The 22039-nt window shown below is 36.2% G+C and overlaps 2 protein-coding genes across 3 annotated transcripts in view; one reads left to right on the plus strand and one right to left on the minus strand.

Moving 5' to 3' along the window:
- The window catches only part of CCDC82 (coiled-coil domain containing 82), a 31003-nt gene extending 24838 nt beyond the window's left edge, over positions 1-6165 (minus strand). Inside the window, exons 1-2 of one of the 2 annotated variants that reach the window (XM_014785231.2) lie at positions 6091-6165; positions 443-1191 (exon numbers count right to left, since the gene is read on the minus strand). In XM_014785231.2, coding sequence (XP_014640717.1) covers positions 443-1177 — 735 coding nt within the window. In that variant the 5' untranslated portion in view covers positions 1178-1191; positions 6091-6165. Of the gene's footprint in view, positions 1-442; positions 1192-5609; positions 5946-6090 lie in introns of those variants that run through there. The other variant, XM_004427420.3, reaches the window with a different exon arrangement.
- Positions 6166-6250: 85 nt separating this feature from the next.
- Positions 6251-10197, plus strand: JRKL (JRK like). The gene has a single exon (XM_004427418.3). The coding sequence runs from the start codon at positions 6889-6891 to the stop codon at positions 8461-8463; it is 1575 nt and encodes a 524-aa protein (XP_004427475.1). The 5' UTR covers positions 6251-6888; the 3' UTR covers positions 8464-10197.
- The last annotated feature ends 11842 nt before the right edge of the window (positions 10198-22039 follow it).

Below are 22039 nucleotides of genomic sequence, written 5' to 3' on the forward strand. Positions count from 1 at the left end.
CAGTAATTGTACCTTTGAACTTGTCAGTATGGACGTGAAATTAAAAGATTAAATCTGAAACCAAAAAAATTATCCACAGAAATTCAGTTCATATTTTAAGGTTAAAAAAAATTTTATCACGTTAAATGTTGAACTTTTGAAATTGGTAAGTGATGTAAAATGTTTAAAATGGACATAAAGATTTTAAGTAGAAGTTAAAAACAGGAAAGACCACACAAATCAAATAGTCTTTCAATTTTAAAAAAGAGTGATGGACTGAGGCTTACGATAAAAAAAAATAGATACAATAGTGAAATCAAACATGTTCAAAAATACTTGATCAAAAAATAAATTCTAGAATTACTGAGGAATAGAACAGACTCAGCACTTTGATTTTTATAAAAGTCAAATATTTTAAGTAAAAATTTAACAACAGTAACAAAACCAATAAAATATAACACACCTCAAAATCTCTACTATTATTGCGTCTCCGACGAGATCTTTGTTTTGAGAGTTCTTTCAGTTTCTGGAGTTGTTCTCGCTTTCTTACAGCTGAAGTTTTCTCAGGTTCTTTTTGCTCCATCTCCACTGAAGAACATTCATCTTCAACCACTCTCCGTGGACGTTTAACACCTACTTTTGTAACTAGGATATCACTGTCATCACTCTCATCACTGTCATACATCACAGAGGAGTTCCTTTTTCTCTTCCCTCGCTTGATGTATTCTTCTTCTAAATCCTCCTCCATTATCTGCCCAGTGTGTTTGTTGAGATCATCATCCTCTTGATTTGAATACTTTTCATGATCTGGTAAGTTAATACTTTCAGGTTTGGTTTTGTTCTTTTCTTCTTCATATGCTGAACTGCTGCCAGCATTGAGATGCTCACAGTTGTTTCCTTCACTTTCAACTTTAATTAATTTAAGCTCTCTTTCATTTTCTGGCTTTTTATTACTATCTAGCCCCTTGTTACTATCAAGCTGTTCATCATTGTCAACACTTTCATCATTGTCAACACTTTCATCACTATCCAGCTCTTCATCACTATCCAGCTCTTCATCACTATCCAGCTCTTCATCACTATCAAATAATCGTGAGAGACTATTTCTTTTAGTCCGCCTCCAATCAACTCGAGATTTCTGCTCATGCTCTTGAGTTCTAGAATTTTTCCTTGTTTCACGTCTTCTAACATGTACCATTTTCACTTAAGCTTCTACAAAATAAAGTTATTAGGAACATAATAATGATAACCAGATTACAACAGTGAATGAATTTATGATACAAACTATATTTATTAAGTGTTATAAGAGGGTTCACAATGGTAAAATCACATGAAATATCTGAGTGAAGATGGTAGAACAGTTATTCAATAAATAATTTACTGAAAATCTATGCAATAATCACATGAACCTCTATTCTGAATTATGCTATATGTTATGCTGAAAGGGATACATAGAAAAATCATGGTCCTGTTCTTCAGAAGATTATTATCCATGTGTAGAACTAAAACATACAAACATATAATAATTAAGAAAAATGCAAGGTAGTATTCATTTAGTACCAAATGAGTGATAAAAATAACTGTGATAAAAATGTAAAGATGCAAGAAGATCATGACAGCAAGCTTGGCTGAAGATTTTATTGAATAGATATGATCCGATAGGCTTCTGAAGGATTGGTTATATTTGAACAGAAATAATGAAAGAAAAACGAATTTCAGGCAGGTAAAAACGGTAAGGTCAAAACTTTGGCATTGAGAAAGAACATAGTATGCTCAGTAAATAAGTGTGACCAAAAAATTATGAAAAATGGCTTTATGCTGGAAAAAAAGAGACAAGTACAGAAAAATAGGGTGGAATTACCAGAATGATTCACCCTGTTAGCAAAGAAGGATTTCAAACAGAGAAATGGCATGAATTTTAACATAAAGGATCAATCAGTTTATATGAAGAAAGTTATAAAGTAGTAACTGAGATAAAAAGAGCAGTGCAAAACTGAGAGAGAATGAATCCACTAAGGTTACAACTTCTGTATACTTCAGTAAAATGGCAATGGCTTTAAACTACTCCAAGTTAAAGACACAGTATAATCTAATAGAAAACTTACTAGTAATTCAATTACAGTGAAAAAAACAAAAAAGTTTCATGGTGAAGCAGAGCGTGATATTAGGAAGGAAAACAAATGCTCTAGGTTTCTGATTCAGAAAATGGTGAACTCCATTAAAATCATCACAAGTATACAGTAAAGGAACAATTAGAGACAAGTAAGATAACTAGCAAAACAGTAAGACGTATGTCCTTCTGTGGTTGCTAAGGACAGAAATATGATCACAATGTAATGAGACTGACCTCATAATACATGTATATGAGCTTATGTATTCAAGTGAGTGCTATCTCCTTCAAAGAAATCACCTTATGAGGCCGATTATTCCAATATTTTTACCATGGCACAGAATATTCCCAGAGATTTTCTGTAAACCATAGTATCAAAAAATACATAAAAATATGAAAATAATCACACTTCATTTTTTATCCCAAAGACTAATTTAAATACCTACTTTAATACTTGTCTCAGTTACAAAGGACTGTTAGTGGCTTCCAGAAATAAAATCCAATTTCAAAAGATGAAGATTAACTACCATTAAAGATATTTTTTAAATGTGCAGCAAACTCTGAAGGTAATTCCAAGCACAGAATGCCAAAAATGTTTTGAGCAATGGCAGTACTACTGAAGCAAGTTTATAATTCCCAAGATTATTACTATTTTGGGGGGGGTGGTACTACTCGTACAAATTCTGTTATGTTTATAAGGCTATGTGACTATTTCTATAATGGTAATACCTCATGTAAAATCAGAACAACAACAGTTGCTAAGATTATACACCATAAATTATCTTTATACTGTAGGCTGAGGTATGACCTTATGACAGTGACTGCTACAAGATACAGCCAGCATTGTGATAGCAATCTAATAAATCCTAGTCAATAGTCCAAATATTCTGCTATTTGAAATTAGACTTGAGTTACATCTTATAGAAAGCTTACATTAAAATCAGCAAAGATGAAAATTGTGTGTGGTGAGGTCAAAATTACCCTTTTTAAAAATCTCTATGTTACTCTTTAAAAGTATAGTTTTCTTGTACATCATACTGCTTCACAATATGTCCACCCAGTTTCTTCTCCAGGTTAAACAGATTACTGTCATTTTTTTTTAATTAAGCACCAGATCAACTAGGCAGCTTATATTTTGAAGGCACATAGTACAAAAAAGTATTTTTTAAAGCAAATATAGTTAAATTTGCATACACATGTATGTGCATTACACTGTAATAAGAAGGTAAGCCTAACAAATCTGTCTGAATTGGGAGAAATAATGAAAAAACATTTATGAAAACAAATGACAAATATGTTTTCAGTAGATACACTAAAGCAAATACGCACAGTAGGAACATTAAAGTGAAAGATGATTTTATTAGTACTCAAAAGCAGTTTCATATACACTAATTATCTTGCAAAACTATACCTTGCTCAAAAAAGTTATTTATCATATCAATAGGTGATTCCTATGACAATGGTAGAAACAATTAAGAATGTCACACTATAAAAACACCTATGACTGCACACAGTTAAGCTATAAAAAAATCCTATATGTACAGTAATTTTCAGTGTATTTTCATATCTATTTTTAAATCCTGACAATGACCCTAGAAGGAAGACATTATCTATCTTCATTTATAAAAATCAAAGCCAAGGACATAGAGTTTAAATGACTTACCGAAGATCACACAGCTTGTTAGTGACAGGGCAGGGATTAGAAACCAGGGTCTCCTGATTCCCCGTCCAGTGCTACCAATGACTGCTGCCAATATTATATTTGTACAAAGTAGTAAAATTATGCATTTAAAAAGTCATTATTTTATCTCTCAGTCATGCTAAATTTAGTTTCAGAAAATAATTATTAAAATAGTTTAGAGTTTACAAACATGCTTTTTTATTATTATTATGTAACTGAATTTTAGTGTACATGAGTTAGGCCAGGAACTTCTGGAAATTTTTTATCCAAGAGGCAAGAAAAGAATGTGCACAAAAGATGAAAATTTGCAGACTTCCCTCTACCATCTTATTGATGACAATGATCACAAAATTTAAGGGATTCTCCATTGATTCCAAAAGTAAAAATTTCAAAGAAAAACAGTGTATGATGAGGAAAAATTTATTCTGGAAAACTGCAGTACTGAACATTTGAGGAGGCAAATTTTATTTAAATAAATCAAGTTTCATTTGGCCAACTGCCAAATTTCCAGGGTCTTTCTTCACATTTCATAATTGCCATTTATATCAATAATGTCAATTGAAAAAGAAGATAATTTGAATATTCTTGGCTTCTCTTTTTAAGTCGTGGATACTTTTACTTATGTTAGCTGGGGAGGGAAAAATGACAACAGAGAGAAAAGATGAGTGAACTGAACCTGGGGAGAGAAATGAGAAGGTAAAGCTATGTTGATGGGTAAGACGTCTCTTGGTCGCTAGAATTCACTCAAAAAAGAACCCATGCAAATGGATGTAATTTCTATATATGCTGAGTATACATTCACTTTCTTGAAATGAGAATTTAATCAAGCTTCTTTAATGATACCTTACCTTTAGGCAAAGAGAAAAACAGAGACTCCAAACAGAAAGCATTAAATAAGTGAATGAAGATGATCAATACTATCTCATCTTTGTGCTTCATGCTTAATATCACCTAAGAGGCACATACACAGCTGCGCTGTCTGCCAAAGAATGTAAGTTAAAGGTGATAATCCATATTGCTTTCTCTCACATAGTAACTTTACATCTAAAAGAAGGTATTTTGATGATGCCACTTGAATTTCTCCTCAGAAGAAATATCCTGTCTTCTAGCCTTTGAGGCTAATTCACCCTCAAGAAAAAACTGATTCTGGGAATCACTTACTTGCCCTATCAACAATGTAGGTGGTAGTTTACACTGTAAGGTTTGAAGGGCAGTAGAACCCCAACCATTACTTGAAAGTCCATCAGAAGGGATGCATTCCTATTTATAAAACATCACCCCTCCTTGACGTTTTCTTTTATATGACTGTTTGGAGAGAAAACGTTATTAAACCAAAGACATAGTTATTGAATGTACACTATGTGCCAGCACAGGCTGTGGCGTTACTAGAATAAATCAACAACACGGCCTGTGCTCCCAAGGAGCTGACAATCTGATTAAATTACTAGGGACACCATAACAAGCCAGCATAAGACATGATTTAAGGGCTACATTGTATGCTTTTGATTAAGTTATCACATTGCTGTGAATAAATTTATCACAATTCTTCCACTGGCTGGAAATTAGGGTAGCACAAGACGAGAGAAATAGGAAATAGGAAAAGAAGAAGAAACATAAAGAGAGGAAAGCCAATTTCCTTCACTTAGCATCACGGTCCACAATCAATACTCCACAATTTCGCATAAAGTGGGTCCTTGCCAGCTTTGGCATCCAGGACAACTATAGCATTCATTAAACTCTGTAACACTGAAGCTGGTTCGCTAAATCCAGCAGGAGTGGCAGAGCAAGGAACAGATCCTTTCGGGGCTTAACACCAGAGTCATTTGCATGATTACAAACCTGGCTCTTTGGCGGTACGCAGGTACCCAGCGCAGCACACCTGCCAGTCCGCTACTCGGCCTCCAGGAGGGAGGGGCGCCGTAGCTAGGCAACGGGACCCTTACACACAGCTTCACAGTGACGTGCGCGGGACGACACAAACCCCCAGAACCTAGAAGAGCTCCGCACCCAGAAAACAACAAGGGTCTGGAAAGGCCAGAAACCCGCGAAAACACCACTCGAGCTCCTCACGTGAGTACTAACCACTTCCCTGTCGCGGAAAGAATTGACACCCGCCCACGGCAGCTCAGCCCTGGGGGCCAGCGAGTGGAGAAGAGCGCGGAGGGGAGCTGCCCCGCCCACCCCGAGGGCGCCCGCGGGATTTTTTTTCCCCGCCCGCCGGGAGGCGCGGCTTCTCCCGCCCGGCTAACGAACCACTAGCAGCAGGAGCGACACTGAGTCCCCGCCCCGGGCTGGCCCCGCGCCGCCCCCGCGCTCTCACCTTTCAAACCTCCTCCGCTTCTGCCTCCGCCCCAGGCACCGGCTCCAAACTAGCGACACTCCTCCTCTTTCCGGGGACCAGGGGAAGTCCCGCCTCTGGGCGCGGCAAAGGGGGGGGCCGGGCGGCGGGAGGGGGCGTCTTCCGGGAGCTTGTGCCGGGGGCGGAGCGGTCGCCGCGCGGTAGTCGGGGAGCGGTGCGGGGTCCCCGTTCCGACTGAGGTGGGGAGCGGGGCCCGGCGGGCTGTCAGGGGCCGGGAGGACCGTGCAGGCTCAGCCCAGCGCGGGCAAGTGGGGCTTGCGGTGGAACGCTGGCTGCTGGGGAAGGGAGCAAACGTAACTGTCCCCCTGGGGAAGGGGACCAGTCCCCGACTGCCTGGCTCTTCCGCTCTCTGCGGTAACTTTGGGGTGTGGCAGGAGTTAGGGACGGGCGCTCACCCCGGATCTGGGCGTGAAGGAGGTCATCGTGGTCACGATGGGGTTAGAGTCTTTCTGGCGGCCACTGGGGGAATAAAACCAATGTTTGTAAACCAGATTATCCGCGGTGACTTGGGGCCTCCTCTACTGCTCGCCTAAGTTAAAGGCCTGTTTCCTCAAACTTCCTCTCCTCTCCCTCTCCTCTGCGGTCTGCTTACCGGCCAAGCCCAACCGGGGACGGGGGCAGGGCCACGAGGTTCCTGGTAAGGTTGAAAGACTTGAGGGTGTAAGACTGTGTTGGAGTGAGCCTGTGTGAGAGAAGGAAGATTTGGGGGATTGCTTCACTGTGAGTGTGGGGGGAGTCCCTGAGTCCCAGAGCCTCACCATGTCAGGGAAACGGAAACGAGTGGTGTTGACTATTAAAGATAAGCTTGATATAATCAAGAAACTGGAAGACGGAGGTTCTTCCAAACAACTGGCAGTGATATATGGAATCGGTGAGACAACAGTTCGGGATATAAGAAAAAATAAGGAAAAGATTATAACTTATGCAAGCAGTTCAGATTCCACAAGTCTTCTGGCCAAGAGGAAATCTATGAAGCCATCCATGTATGAGGAACTGGACAGAGCCATGCTGGAATGGTTCAACCAGCAAAGAGCAAAAGGGAATCCCGTGTCTGGACCAATTTGTGCAAAAAGAGCGGAATTCTTCTTTTATGCTTTGGGAATGGATGGTGATTTTAACCCCTCTGCCGGTTGGTTAACTCGTTTTAAGCAGCGGCACAGCATTCGAGAGATTAACATTAGAAATGAAAGATTAAATGGAGACGAGACTGCTGTGGAAGATTTTTGTAACAACTTTCGAGACTTTATTGAACGTGAGAATCTGCAGCCTGAACAAATCTACAATGCAGATGAAACTGGACTCTTTTGGAAATGCCTGCCTTCCAGGACTTCAGTAATCAAAGGTAAATGCGCTGTCTCTGGGCACAAATCAGTTGAAGAAAGAGTCACTATCATGTGTTGTGCCAATGCAACAGGTTTACACAAACTTAGACTTTGTGTTGTGGGGAAAGCAAAGAAACCTCGCTCGTTCAAGTCAACTGACACCTCAAACCTGCCAGTCTCTTATTTCAGCCAAAAAGGTGCCTGGATGGATCTTTCCATTTTCCGACAGTGGTTTGATAAAATCTTTGTGCCACAAGTTCGAGAGTACTTAAGATCCAAAGGCCTGCAGGAAAAGGCTGTGCTCTTGTTGGATAATTCACCAACACATCCAAATGAAAATGTCCTGAGGTCAGATGATGGCCAAATATTTGCTAAATATTTGCCACCTAATGTGGCTTCGTTGATTCAGCCCTCAGATCAGGGAGTCATAGCGACAATGAAGAGAAACTACCGTGCAGGTCTTCTCCAGAACAACTTGGAAGAAGGTAATGACCTCAAATCATTCTGGAAGAAGCTAACTCTGCTAGATGCGCTTTATGAAATAGCAATGGCATGGAATTTAGTAAAGCCAGTTACCATTAGCAGAGCATGGAAGAAGATTCTCCCTACTATAGAGGAGAAAGAAGGCTTGGAGTTTGATGAAGAAGATATTTCAGTGGCTACTGTGGCCACCATTTTGCAACACACGAAAGGATTGGAAAATGTGGCTACTGAGACCATTGAAAGATGGCTTGAAGTGGACAGTACTGAACCAGGCTATGAAGTATTAACTGACAGTGAAATCATCAGAAGAGCACAAGGCCAGACAGATGAATCCAGTGAAAATGAGGAGGAGGAAATAGAACTGATTCCAGAGAAACATATTAATCATGCAGCTGCTCTCCAATGGACTGAAAATTTATTGGATTATCTAGAACAGCAAGGTGATATGATTCTGCCTGATAGACTGGTGATACGTAAACTTCGAGCCACCATCAGAAATAAACAGAAGATGACAAACTCAAGTCAATAATGGCATTTCAATGTTATTATTGTTTTGGTAATTGTGTTTGTAACTCTTAACCTCATTGCAATATGGCTTAATTTTCTTTGTGTGCTGAATTCTCAGACGGTCCTGTGAAATACAGATACAAAAATGTATCTGAAGTTGTTTGAGGATTATATGTTTTGCATCATCTGTCTCTTGTCCCTTTATTTGCACAGATAATTGGAAGCTGATTCTGTGTAGATATAAATTACATGTACACGTGTAGTCACTTTTGTAGATCTATAATTATCCCTTCCATTGCAGTGGCATTCCCCAAATTTTCTAGCAAAAGTTACAGGTAACAGTGAACAGATGGAGTGCTTTCCTGAATTCTGTTATTTGATTTGTGTGGGCTGCCACAGTAAACTTTTCTTGTGCTAACCATCTTAAATGGTCATCCGTTTTGTATATCTGCATATGCTGATGGAATGAGAAATATCTATATTGTTAGATTTCAGGGTGATCTATAATAATTCAAAATGAAGTCCAATCATTAGGAGGAAACAGTGATCTATGAATTATAAAAATAACTTAGAAATCATACTTCTATTACATTTGTTTGGGTGGGGAGAGGGAGAGATTTTTCTGGAAATGAAGTAAATATATAGGAAGTGGTTGCTAAATTAGAAAACTATTGGAAAGTTGATCTATAAAGAGATATTCTGATGTATTGTAGAAAACGGGGTTGAAAATTTTGGGAACTTTAGGTTATTTATACAAAGGGAATAAATAGGCTTGTTTTAATTGGGTCTTTTTATTATGAATTTGTTAACAGTATAGGTTTATTATTTATTCATCTAGTTATAGCACAGATTTTGTAATGTTACATGTGGTGATATGAGTTACCACCTTTTATGTGGGGCAATATCCTGGGAATTTGAAAGCTTTTTTTTTTTTTTTAACTGTGTACTTGAAAATGTCTATAATTTGTAAAAGTTTGTCATCCCTTCCCCTTTTATTTGGTATGAAAAGAAGAAAAGTTTTTATTATTTTTAAATAAGCCGTAGGTTGTGACCTCTTATGAAGAAAGCAGAAATAACTATGGAAAGTGTCATAGTCTAGGAATTTCATTTGTTATTTTGACACTTATAAAAAGGTATTATTTCTTCTGGAATTCGTCAGAACTTTTATAAATTTGCTTAGTAAATCAATATGTTTATTCAAGACATTGAAAAGACTTTACTTATATGAATATTAATTTAATTTGTAATTTAAAAGCAAAGTGTCTCCATATTATTTCATGTTTTGGCCCTAAATTAAAAAAGAAAATTGTTCTTTGTCAGTCATTTTTAAAAAGTTTAACTTTGTTATTGAAATACTTTGCATTTTATAGTGCCTTTCTTAGAATTCTAAAACTTCAAAAAGATTTTTAGCTTTCCATAATTTCTGCTATCTTCATGATCTGTGTCCAGATTTTTTTAAAAGACTAACCTGTGATGAGAACTGTTTAAAAATTGTTTGTTGCGTGAATTGCCTCAGTGCACAGAGGAAAAAAGCATCAGAAGTTAACATACATATTGAATCAGATAATTACACATTCTGCTATAAATTAAATTGTATATAAAAGAATTTTTCATTTTTCTAAAATGAAAATGTGTACTAAAAAGCTTCTTGGAATTTCTGTCTGGATTTGCTCACTGTTTTTAAAATTTATCTTGTCAGTGAAATTCAGCTGTATCATTGCCACCTAGTGGTAAAATTAAAGTTACTGTTAAGCTGTGTGGTTTTAAACTTGAGTATTTAGTAAAAGGTTCACTGCTTTGTGGCCTAGAGTGTGACTCTTCTGACTCTTTCTCCTGCCTGTGAGCGACAGGTTTTTCTTTGATTTACAGCTATTTGCTCTTCTCAAAAGCTGCCAGCACTGGTAGGCTAACAGTTCTGTTTTGGACCCTTGCATCCTTGAACATAATTATAAAAGCTGTCAATTACTGAATACCATGTTATGTTCTAAGCAATGTACTTATATAATATAATCCTCAAATTTTGAATTAGGTGAAAATATTGAGGCTTAGCTCATGCTTTTAATTGCTGAAGATCACTTGGCTACAGGTAAGAATTTAAACGCAGGGATTTGACGCCAAAACTTACACTTATGTTATCCAACCTAGGCTAACCTCCTACCCTTTTCCACTCTTCAGCATTTATTCCTTGCCAGCCCCTTCCGCCACCTGCCACATCTGCATTTACTTTTCTGTTTCCCAGTGCACTTGTGGCGGCATTTGTCCTTAGTCTTCCTCTGTCACCACTCTGTACTGTCTGTTCCACGTTTACCTGTTTATCCACAGCCTAACAGCAATTGAAACTTGGATTATCTGTTTTCTGATTTCTAGTTAGCCATGCTCAGTGAGGATCCATTCTCACTTCAACAATTTAAAACCTAGCATTGGGAAAAGAAACAGTTCATGCAAACATTTCTCTTTAGTTCGTGAGGCAGTCTCAAAGAGAATCAAAGAGTTGGCACAGTGCAGTACCAAAGATGCTGGAAACCACTACTACCAAAAGCACATGAGCATGTATACACTCAGATCCATTTGCATCAAAGGGAGAAAAAAATATAAGCCCTCAAATGGGACAATATAGGAAAGAGAATGAAGGTTAGGTTCAATACAAGAGGGGGTGGTTAGAGGAGAAGAAAAAAGTCTAAGGAACATGTGGTCTGTAGTGAGGTGTGTTTTGTAATGATGTGCATTTCAGCATCCTAGTGCCAAATTAAATGCATTTAATCAGTAGCTGGACCATTTAGTGAATAATGCTAGAAGCTGTTTCGTACTCTTATCTGCCCCAAAGTCATAAATCCTTACTTCCCAATTCCTATTTCCTCTGTGCCTCACTAGAGGCTGTGTTTGGCTTTCTATTTCTTCATTAAGAAATTAGCCATAGGTTCATGATCTTTCCCATTGTCATCAACTTGATAACAACATCTCTTAGAAAACCACCTATACATTACAATGTTTCTTTAAACCCTCACTACTTGTAGCCAAGAATTCTGTAAATTTACCTGCAGGGGTTGATGCAGGAAATTACAAAATTGCTTTTAATAAGAGATTTGGGCTTTTTGGGGGTGGATGGATGAGGGAAGTGGAATTCTTTGCCAAGTTTAGCGAATCAAAAATTCGTTGAGTTTTACTGTATGTGTAAGACTGTGCTGGGGGTGGAAAATATAAAAGAAGGGGGAGAGTGGTTCTTGTCATTTAAGGATCTTGAAATCAAGGTGGAAAAATAACATTTGAAAAAAACAAAACCATCTGTTTCAATTATAAGCTCATATAAAACAGGCAACATAATGTGATATGTACTATGTAAGGAAACCATCATGATTTATTTTGTTTATTCATTCCTTCACTGGCTTCTACTTTGTATACCCTCTACATTTTAAGCTTTTCTTTGTTCTTGATTTTTACTGCTCCTGAGTGCCTTCATCTATTTCCATTACTTGCATGCTTGTGTTCCCAAATCTCTCTCTTGTCATCCTGCCTTCAAAAGTCCAGATTTTTATCTTCAACTGAGAAGCATTAAGTCTGGAAGGGAAATTAAAACCGTTATTCTGCTTCCCATCTAAAGCAAACTTTCCATTAGCATCCTACTATCAGAGCCACCTAGACAGACTAAACAGTTCAAATAGTTTTTTAACTGAATGCCAAATTAAGCTATCTTGATCTGAAGTAGTAAAATAGGTAATTATCTATTTTCATATCTATATCTCCTCATTCTTATTTAGCCTTTCCTAATGTACACACATGCCCTTGCCTCTGACCCTTCCCTCCCATGGGCAACCATAGTGGTTTCTATTTTTGGTACCCTCATTGCTATGTAAGTACTAAAATTTTGTTTGTTATGTTCCAGCCACTAACCTCCTTAAAGACCATCATTCACACTCTTAAGACCAACCACACTCTTCCTGATCACTAATTTAATGCCAAATATTTGAGCTTGTTTTCACAGCAGCACCCACTTCAAGGTACCAATTTCTCTATTTATCTGGGTAACTGTAGCTGATGAAATAAACCTCAGAATTTAGAGGCTTAAAATAAATATTTTTCTCTCAGCAGTCTTATGATGATATAAGACTTGATGGGAGCATGACTTTTCTTTAAGTGGTGATTTATGGACCCAGCTCCTTCTGTCGTGTGATTTTGCGTTTGTTAGACCTTTCAAGTCTTCTGTGTCCATTTAGCAGATGGAAAAAAAGAATGAAAACTATACGCTGCTTCTTAACTTCCTTCTCTCAGAAATGATACACATTATTTCAGGTCACATTCTAATGCTGAGAGCTAATCACCTGGCCCTACCTTGATATAGGTGGTGCTCGGGAAGGGCTCCCTAGTTCAGCCGCTGCTTCCTAATGACAACTTTATACTATGCAAGGGAAGGCACAAATTTTGGTGAATAATTCGCCCTTTCTGAAACAAAATTAGATAAAGGCAATTATTCTCATAGAATCATCCAAGGAGCTTCTAAAAAGAACATCAATGCATGAGTCCTACTCCCAGATGATCTGATTTAATTAGTCTAGGGTAGTTACAGTGTATATAATTTTTTAAGTTTCCAGGTATTTCTAATATGCAACCGAGGTTGAGAACCACAAGATTATGAATTTTCAAGGTGAGTGGAGTAGATGATGTGGAGATAAAAGAATAATGGGCTCCTTTGATGGACCATGAGGTCAAGACTATGCATAGAGGCAGAGTAATGAGGAAGCTAAATAAATAAGCAAATAAGCATCTATATGTGTCTGTGTGTATGTGGGGGGTAACTATAGTATCATAGGAAAGAACATGGAACTTGGAGGCAGAAGACCTGTGTTTGAGTCCCAGTTCTACCATTTTTCAGTTGCATAATTTTTAATTGGTTCTTTTTTGTAAGTGCCTTTCCTTCTTTCATGTATACAATAATCTTCACTTATTTGAGTATATTAATTTTACTTCGTTGAAAGTTATATTTTGAATTATCTATGATCCCTGACCCCTCCCTACCTTTTACTGAGTTTGTACTCTTTCATGGAGTTAATGCTCTTACAACTTTTGGTAATTCTTTTCTTGATTATGCATTCCTCACTGCAGCTCAGGTTGCCGGAAAGACTATGGTCTCTGCTTATACAGCACATCTTTTGGGTAGTCTAGAAACATCTGCTAAGGTTTGGTTGGAGTCATTGATAGTGAGAATAAGGAATGAACATTATGTCCTGTCAGATGGGGAACTTGGGAGTTCGTTTTCTGAGCTTGGGTGCTCCCCAATCTTCCTGACTTTACCAGTTACCAGGGGCGTTGTCCTATGGATTACCGCAAGCTTTACTCCTTCCTAAAGACAGGCATCCTTTTCTCTTGTGCCTAGCCTGGAAGGTGGCAGTATGTGCCTGGATCCTTGCACTAGGCCTCTTGGTTACGTCTGGACTCCTGCTCCCACCTCTCACCACTTCATTACATGGAACACAATTTTCTCACACACGGTTTATGGTCCTCCAAAAGTTGACCTTCCTTTTTGAGGATGGCTATATTTTCTTCTTTTAAAAGTATATATATTTTTTATGTTATTTATATGGTTGATGTAAGATGAGAATACGCTATCTTCCCTCTCCATTTATCTTGATATCAGAAGTCCCAGCTGTGTGATCTTGGGTGAGTCTCTAAATCTGAGTCTCATTTTCTCCAAAATAGGGATAATAATACAGATTGTTAAGAAGATTAAATTAAATAATGTACAACATTTTGTGAACTATTATGTTTTATATTATTAATAGGAAGGATTAAAGGACTAGAGAGCATCAAAGATGAAGAGAAGAGTGGGGGAGTAAGATAAATGAAAGAATAGGAGTTTGTGGTTGAAGGAGGGATTATAGAGGTCAAGATTTACAACTTTAGGTATTTACAATGTGTGGGCCAATATATACAGTCAGGCGCTGGCACTTCATTTTCAATGCTCTAAGCTGATTTCTCTTATTATATGATGTGGAGACTAACCCTTTTATTCATACTCTAAATCAGAAGGCACTTTTTTTTCCGAGTTATAATTATACTATGTTTGTAGATTCTCAATTTGACGACATCTCTAAAACAGGAGAGGGGCATTTCAATAAATTCTAAAGGTATCAAGGCAATAAGAAGATCAATTGTGGTCGAAAATCCAAGTCTAATATTTTATGGAAAAGTTAATAAAGTTTAAAGAAACAGATAAGAGAAATCTGAAAAGGAAAGATGGATAAGTAAAAGGATATTGAATATATTAGTGGCAAGCATTTGTATAATCTTTTCTCTCTTTCTGAATGAGGAAAATAATAAATATAGTTATAAAACATGAGTGATAATGATGGTAGATTTATTTTTAAATCTTATTTTAAAAATACGATCATATTGGGATGATTTCAAGTTGATTGAGAGCAGTTGTGTGGTTTCAATTACCACTGAAAAGAAACTGGATAGCCATGGGAATCTACCATTTCACTAATAGCATTTTGACAAAATATGATACAGATGACTGGTATTTAATGCCATTCTGAAATTAAGAGAATAAATTGTATTAAGCAGCCAAGTAGCTCTTCTATTCCCCCTTTTTATATGTAATATCTTTTGTCTGTCATCTAACAAAGTATATGCCTTCATAGCAACCTTATTGTCTGTAGACTGGGCCTCAGTTCTCTGTCTTTTGCTGTTTGATCTCTGTGTCCTCTTACAAGAATGACAAGGAAAGACCCTAAGTGGATTTATCTGGTATTATAAATTGACATAAGTAATGGGGCTTGTCAGTACATATATGAGGGAAAAAAAGGTAAAAATTTCATTCTTTACAAAGACTTTTTTGATAAGGCTTTTTTTGTATAAGACATGTAAAGAAAAATCTTTGTTGCAGAAATGTATGAGGGCTCCACAGCAACTGAAAACAAGAGGCATTTGATCATATAATTAAGTACCACTATTTTCTATTTTCATTTAAGTATTTAAGACTAGCTTATTTTTATTCAGTGTATTACAGATATTTTAACAAATGAAATAAAATTAAATGCAATGTGGAAAATCAATTATCCATGAATTAATTTTAAGCTATATTTGTACTCTCATTAGCATAATCTCCTTTTTGTCTAATCTTAATGGGAAAAATTGTGTTTCATATATTAAACAATAGGATGTCTCGTAGATAAACATTTACCCCCTTTTAATTCAAGTACTTTGTTAGTTCCTTTAATGTGACTATGAAATTTTGTCATTTATTCATTTGTTCATTCATCTCAAATACTTATCTACCTACAAATATTTACCTACTCCATAACCAAAAATTTAAATAATCATTCTCCAATTTCTTTTTGCAGATTTATGTTGTCATGAACTTGAAATTAAGTCCTTATATATTTTATATGTTAGAAAAATGACTCTTGTTCTTTAGGTTGCTGTAGTACTTCAGTGATCAATGAGAGGATGAAGAGAGATACTCAGCAAGACTGATAATTTTTGATGAGTTTTAGCACACAAATTGGTTCTTAAAACCAGAATTACTTTGAGGTTATCATTTAGAAATGCTTACCATAGATAATATTTATTGATTGATTTTTATAAACACTTGATACAAATACTCTGTTTTGTTGACACAGACTCCAAATATATATACACAATACCCATTTTATATTACCTAGAGATGATTTGCTGGCTTAAAAAAAAAATTTCAAATACAAATAAAAGTAGCGAGTTAAAGAAAAATGTTTGATAATGACTATAAAGGTATTAAAATATCTAATATAGGAGTTTTATCTTAAATGAGTTTTCATAAAATCTCTCCCAAGGTAAGGAATGTTTTATTGAATTGCAAAGACTTCTGGTCTTTAATAAGCGTCTTTTATTTTTACAGTCATCATGATATATGCTTTAACATCAATCATATACTCCATAGCTTGACAGAGTTGCCTTCTTATCAGGCAATTATCATTCTTGCTTAAATAGCTGGAATATATGAATTTAGCCTAATTAGGATATAATTAAGCTAAACCTGATTTGAGTTGACAAAGAGTCCTGCAGGTATTCCAAAGAGGAAATTAGTTTTCAAGGATTCAACGTATTTTTTGTTAGTTCACAACAATATACAAAGTTACACTTTTAAAAAGCATAATACACAAAAAGCTTCAAAATAAAAGTAGACACATGGGACATTTATTTTCTCTTTACCATATTAGGACATCTTTTTTCTAATATTTAGCACTTAATAGCACTAAAAAAAAAGTACTAAAGAAAAAAATCCGAGCATAAATGACTATGATAAATTCTATCATCTAATGAAATAAAGTTTATTAAAGATGACTGGTGTTGTCCTTTCGTCCAAATTTGCTCAACATCAAGTGTGTAGGGTGAAGAAGAATGTGGTCTGTGAGAGCCAATGTAAAAAAGCTATGAATAGTTTAATATCAACCAATAATTAATGCAGAGTACGTTAACTATGTAACATTTAGTGAATATTTACAGAGGACTTACATATGCCAGACACTGCTCTAGGTATTTGGAATTCAGCAAGAGACAGTTATATATTACACTTAGCCCATGGTAACACACAACAAATTATTTTATTTACTTCCCTATGGATTATCTAACAACAGGGAATTAGTTTGTGACTCAATACAAGAATTAACTTGGTGCTGGAGTTGTCTCTAGATATAATGAACTTCCTCCAGAAGTATGGAGTTTTCCATCCTTAGTAGAGCTGAAAGATTGATTAGACAGTCAATTCACTAGACTTAGAGCAGGGGTTCAGTCACCATATCGGTTATCGGACGAGATGCCCTTTTCAACCCTGATGTTGGGTGATTCTTTCACATTTAAAGGTTGTAGGGAGAGCACTGATCAAATTGCACAACAGCAATAAAAATACTTTCAGAAGCTTTCATTTATGCATTCAATGAACATTTACTTAGTACTTGCTATATGTCAGGCACTGTTCTAACTCTTAGGGATCTAGCTTTTATAATCAATATGGTAGTTTTTGGAATGTAAGCCTTTTGTTTGATTTCTCTAGTTTCAAAGAACCACATTCTGCCATAAAAATATACCCAATTATAGAATCTAAGAAAAATCAAGGCAGGGGCTGGCCCAGTGGCATAGTGGTTAAGTTCACGTGTTCCGCTTTGGCAGCCTGGGGTTCGCGGGTTCAGATCCTGAGCCTGGACCTACACACCACACATCAAGCCGTGCTGTGGCAGCATCCCACATACAAAATAGAGGAAAATTGGCACAGAAGTTAGCTCAGGGCCAAGTATAAGTAACAGCAGTATCCCTTTTTACTGAAGAGGAAACTGAGGCATGGAAAGACTAACTTGCCTGAGGTTAAGCAGCTGTTAAAAGACAATACAAAAAGGCTATTAGAAAAGCCGTATATTGTGCTTATTTTCAATTTGGTATTATTAGCTGTGTACCATATAACCTTTCCAGATAAGAGACTCTGCATGCCTGGCGCACTGATTCTCATTTGCGTATAATTTTTCAATTTTGAGACATGACAAAAGGAAGTGGTTACAGTGAGATGGAAGAAGTTATGGTGGAAGTTCTTAAATGCGTCAACAACACTAATATGACCATTCTTTCTGATTTTCCTTCTTAAACTCCCCTTCCTCTACCTTCCTATTGAAATTAAGGTATTTTTTAGGATTTCATCTAGCTCCTCTACTCTGCTCTTCTTCATTACCACATAATCCCTGAGTGATCATATTATAGATATGGATTCTATCATTATTCTAAATTTTTATAAATCTCAACTCTACATTTCCAGTAAGACCACTTTGTTCCACTTCAATGTATCCAACAATCTAGGACAATTGAGATTTTGAATTGTATTTTTTTTTTTAATTTTTATTTATTTATTTTTCCCCCAAGGCCCCAGAAGATAGTTGTATGTCATAGCTGCACATCCTTCTAGTTGCTGTATGTGGGACGTGGCCTCAGCATGGCCAGAGAAGCGGTGCGTCAGTGCACGCCTGGGATCCGAACCTGGGCCGCCAGCAGCGGAGCGCACGCACTTAACCGCTAAGCCACGGGGCCGGTCCCAAGATTTTGAATTGTATTTTAAACTTGTTGTAATCATTTTCTTTTTATGTGTAAAATTAATTTTATAACTAGGAATGACATTTAGCTATCTCTCTAATTTTAAGAAACTCCATATAATCTTTATTGTATTTATTTAGTTAATTCCAGCTATCTCAGTGAAGTCTTAATAAGCTAATTATTACTAACATAAAATTAATCTCGTATGTCAACATAGATTGCCATTTAGGTGAATAGTAACAGTTTTCTACAGTTTTCTGACAAACATAGTTCCCTAAAAAACTTGAGATTAAAAAAATTTTAATCTCAAGTTTACGAAGCAGTTTTTGGATTTATTATATCAAACAATTTCAATATTACAGGAACTTTTTGCCATTTTTAGGAAACAGACCTAGATGCAAACTCAAATTGTGATGGGCACAAATAAGTATTGATTAGTATTTTATGACAACTTTTACGTAAACAGTCACCAAACCTCTCCTTTATCTAATTAAGGAGATGTAATGGTTTATTGTGAGACTTAATATTTTTAAAACATCCATGACAATAGAACTCCATTTGTTTGAGTTTCTCATTGAAATGCTAACTGAGATTTACAGCTTCTTACTCTTTTTAAGCTTTTTAGCCAGGGTGAATTAAATAATTTGTAGATGAGGCTTCTAATTATCTTTTTGCTCAATGAAGTCCAAGAGTAGAAATAATGAATACCACACACTTTATTCACTGGCTGTAAATGAAAACCAGAAATCAATAGGAAGGACTAAGTTATGAGTTGTTATACAACCCACATATACAATATTCATTCATTTTTTTCATTCAGTCATTTATTTGACAAACATTTAAAAAGTATATGCATGTGGCTAATGGGGATAGGATATGTTAAGATAAACAAGACATAATCCCTGTCAAGGAATTTAGGGTCATAACTGTATCTTCAATATTATGATCATGTTCACTAGAGTTTTCCATATCTAACAATAGGATCTTGACCCTGTAGTTAATGAAAAGTTCTTGTGATAAAATTTCTTAAAATGTAGGAAATAAATTACCTTGGATGACTAGACGACCTAGATGTATGCCATTTATGCAGAGTTTTCTTTGAAACTAAAATGTTATAACAGAGCTCCAGTTAATTTCACAAAGTTACTCTGAATAATAGTCATTACGAAGTATTATAAAGTGTGACATGATTACCTGTTTTTTTATTAATAGACCTTATTTTTAGAGCAGTTTTAGGTTTATATAAAAATTATGCAGAAGGTACAGAGAGTTCTCATATACCCCCTCTTCCCTACTGCCCACCCCTGCAGTTTACCCAATTATTAATATCTTCCATTAGTGTGGCACATTTGTTATAATCAGTGTACTGATAATGATACAGTATTAACTAAGGTCCATAGTTTACATTAAGGTTCACTCTTTGATTTGTACAGTTCCACAGGTTTTGACAAATGCGTAATGTCGTGTATCCACCATTACAGTGTCATAGATAATAGTTTCACTGCCCTACAAATCCTGTGTTCCAACTATTCAACTCTCCCTCTTGTCCTCCCTCCCTCTGAACCCTTGGCGATTACTGATCTTTTTACTGTATACTTTTGCCTTTTCCAGCATGTCATATAGTTGGAACTATACACTGTAGTCTTTTCAAATTAGTTTCTCTTACTTAGCAATATGCATTTAACACTCCTCTATATGTTTTCATGGCTTGATAGCTCGTTTCTTCTTATTCCTGAATGATATTCCATTTTATGGATGTACAACAGTTTATACATTCCTCTATTGGAGGACATCTTGATGGCTTCCAATTTTTAGTAATTATGAATAAAGCTTCTATAAACATTTGTATGCAGGTTTTTGTGTGGACATAAATTTTCAACTCATTTGGGTGCAATTGCTGAATCATATGTTTAACGTTGTAAGAAACTGCCAAATTGCTTTCCAAGGTTTGCTATAGCATTTTGCATTCCCACCAGCCATAAGTGGGAGTTCCTGTTGCTCCACATCCTTGCTAGTATTTGGTGTTGTCAGTGTTTTGGATTTTAGCCATTCTAATCAGTGAGTAGTGATCTCATTGTTGTTTTAATTTTCAATTCCCTAATGATATTTGATATTGAGCATCTTTTCATATGCTTATTTGCCATTTATATATTTTCTTTGGTGAAGTGTCTGTTTAGATCTTTTGCACACTTTTTAATTGGGTTATTTGTGTTTTTATTGTTGGATTTTAAGAGTTCTTAGTATATTTTGAATACAAGTCTTCTATCAGATATATCTTTTGCAAATATTTTCTCCTAGTTTGTGTCTTTTCGTTTCTTACCAGTGTCTTTTGCAGAGAAGAAGTTTTTAATTTTAATGAAGTCTAACTTACCAATGTTTTATTTCTTAAATTGTACTTCTGGTGTTTTATCCAAAAAAGTCATCATCAAACCCAAGGTCACCTGGATTTTCTACTATATTATTTTCTAGAAGATTTATAGTTTTGCATTTTACATTTAGGTCTATAAAACATTTTGAGTTAATTTTTTTAAAGATCCTTTAGACCGTCTACATTTTTATTTATTTTTTTTAAATTTTTTTTTTGAGGAAGATTGGCCCTGCACTAACATCTGTTGCCAATCTTCCTCTTTTTTCTCCCCAAAGCCCCAGTATATAGTTGTATATCATAGTTGTAGAGTTGTAGCTCTTCTATGTGGGATGCCACGTCAGCATGGCCTGATGAGTGGTGAGTAGGTCCGAACCCAGGATCCGAACCGGCGAACCCCAGGCCACTGAAGTGGAACGCTCGCTGGAACTTAACTACTATGCTACTGGGCCAGCCCCTGAGTTAGTTTTTGTGTAGGGTGTAAGATCTGTGTCTAGGTTCATTTTTTTGCATGTGGATGTCCAGTAGTTCCAGCATCATTTGTTGAAAAGACTATCCTGTTTCCATTGAATCGCTTTTGCTCTTTTGTCAAAGATCAGTTGACTATGTGCGGGTCTATTTCTGGGCTCTATTCATTTCCACTAACCTACTTATCTATTCTTTTGCCAACACCACACTCTTTTGATTACAACAGCTTTGTAGTAAGTCAGATGGTGTTAGTTCTCTGTTCTTCTGCCTCAGTACTCTGCTGGCCATTCTGAGTCTTTTGCCTCTCCCTATAAGCTGTAGCATCAGTTTGTCAATATCCACAAAATAACTTGCTGGGATATTGATTGAATCTTGTTGACTTTATAGATCAAGTTGGGAAGAACTGACATCTTGATGATATTGAGTCTTTCTATCCTTGAACATGGAATATCTCTCCATTTATTTAGATCTTTTTTGATTTCTTGCATCACAGTTTTATAGTTTTCCTCATATAGATCTTGTACTTGTTTTGTTAGGTTTATACCTAAGTATTTCATTTTGTTATTGGTGGTGCTAATGTAAATGGTGTTGCGTTTCTAATTTCAAACTCCAGTTATTCATTGCTGGTATATAGGAAAACAATTGATTTTTGTGTATTAACTTTGTATCCTGCAACCTTCTAGAATCATGTATTAGGTCCAATATTCTTTTGGATTTT

This window comes from Ceratotherium simum, chromosome 7, assembly GCF_057802395.1.
Source record: "Ceratotherium simum simum isolate JZ-2026a chromosome 7, ASM5780239v1, whole genome shotgun sequence".
In the NCBI taxonomy this organism is placed as follows: domain Eukaryota; kingdom Metazoa; phylum Chordata; class Mammalia; order Perissodactyla; family Rhinocerotidae; genus Ceratotherium; species Ceratotherium simum.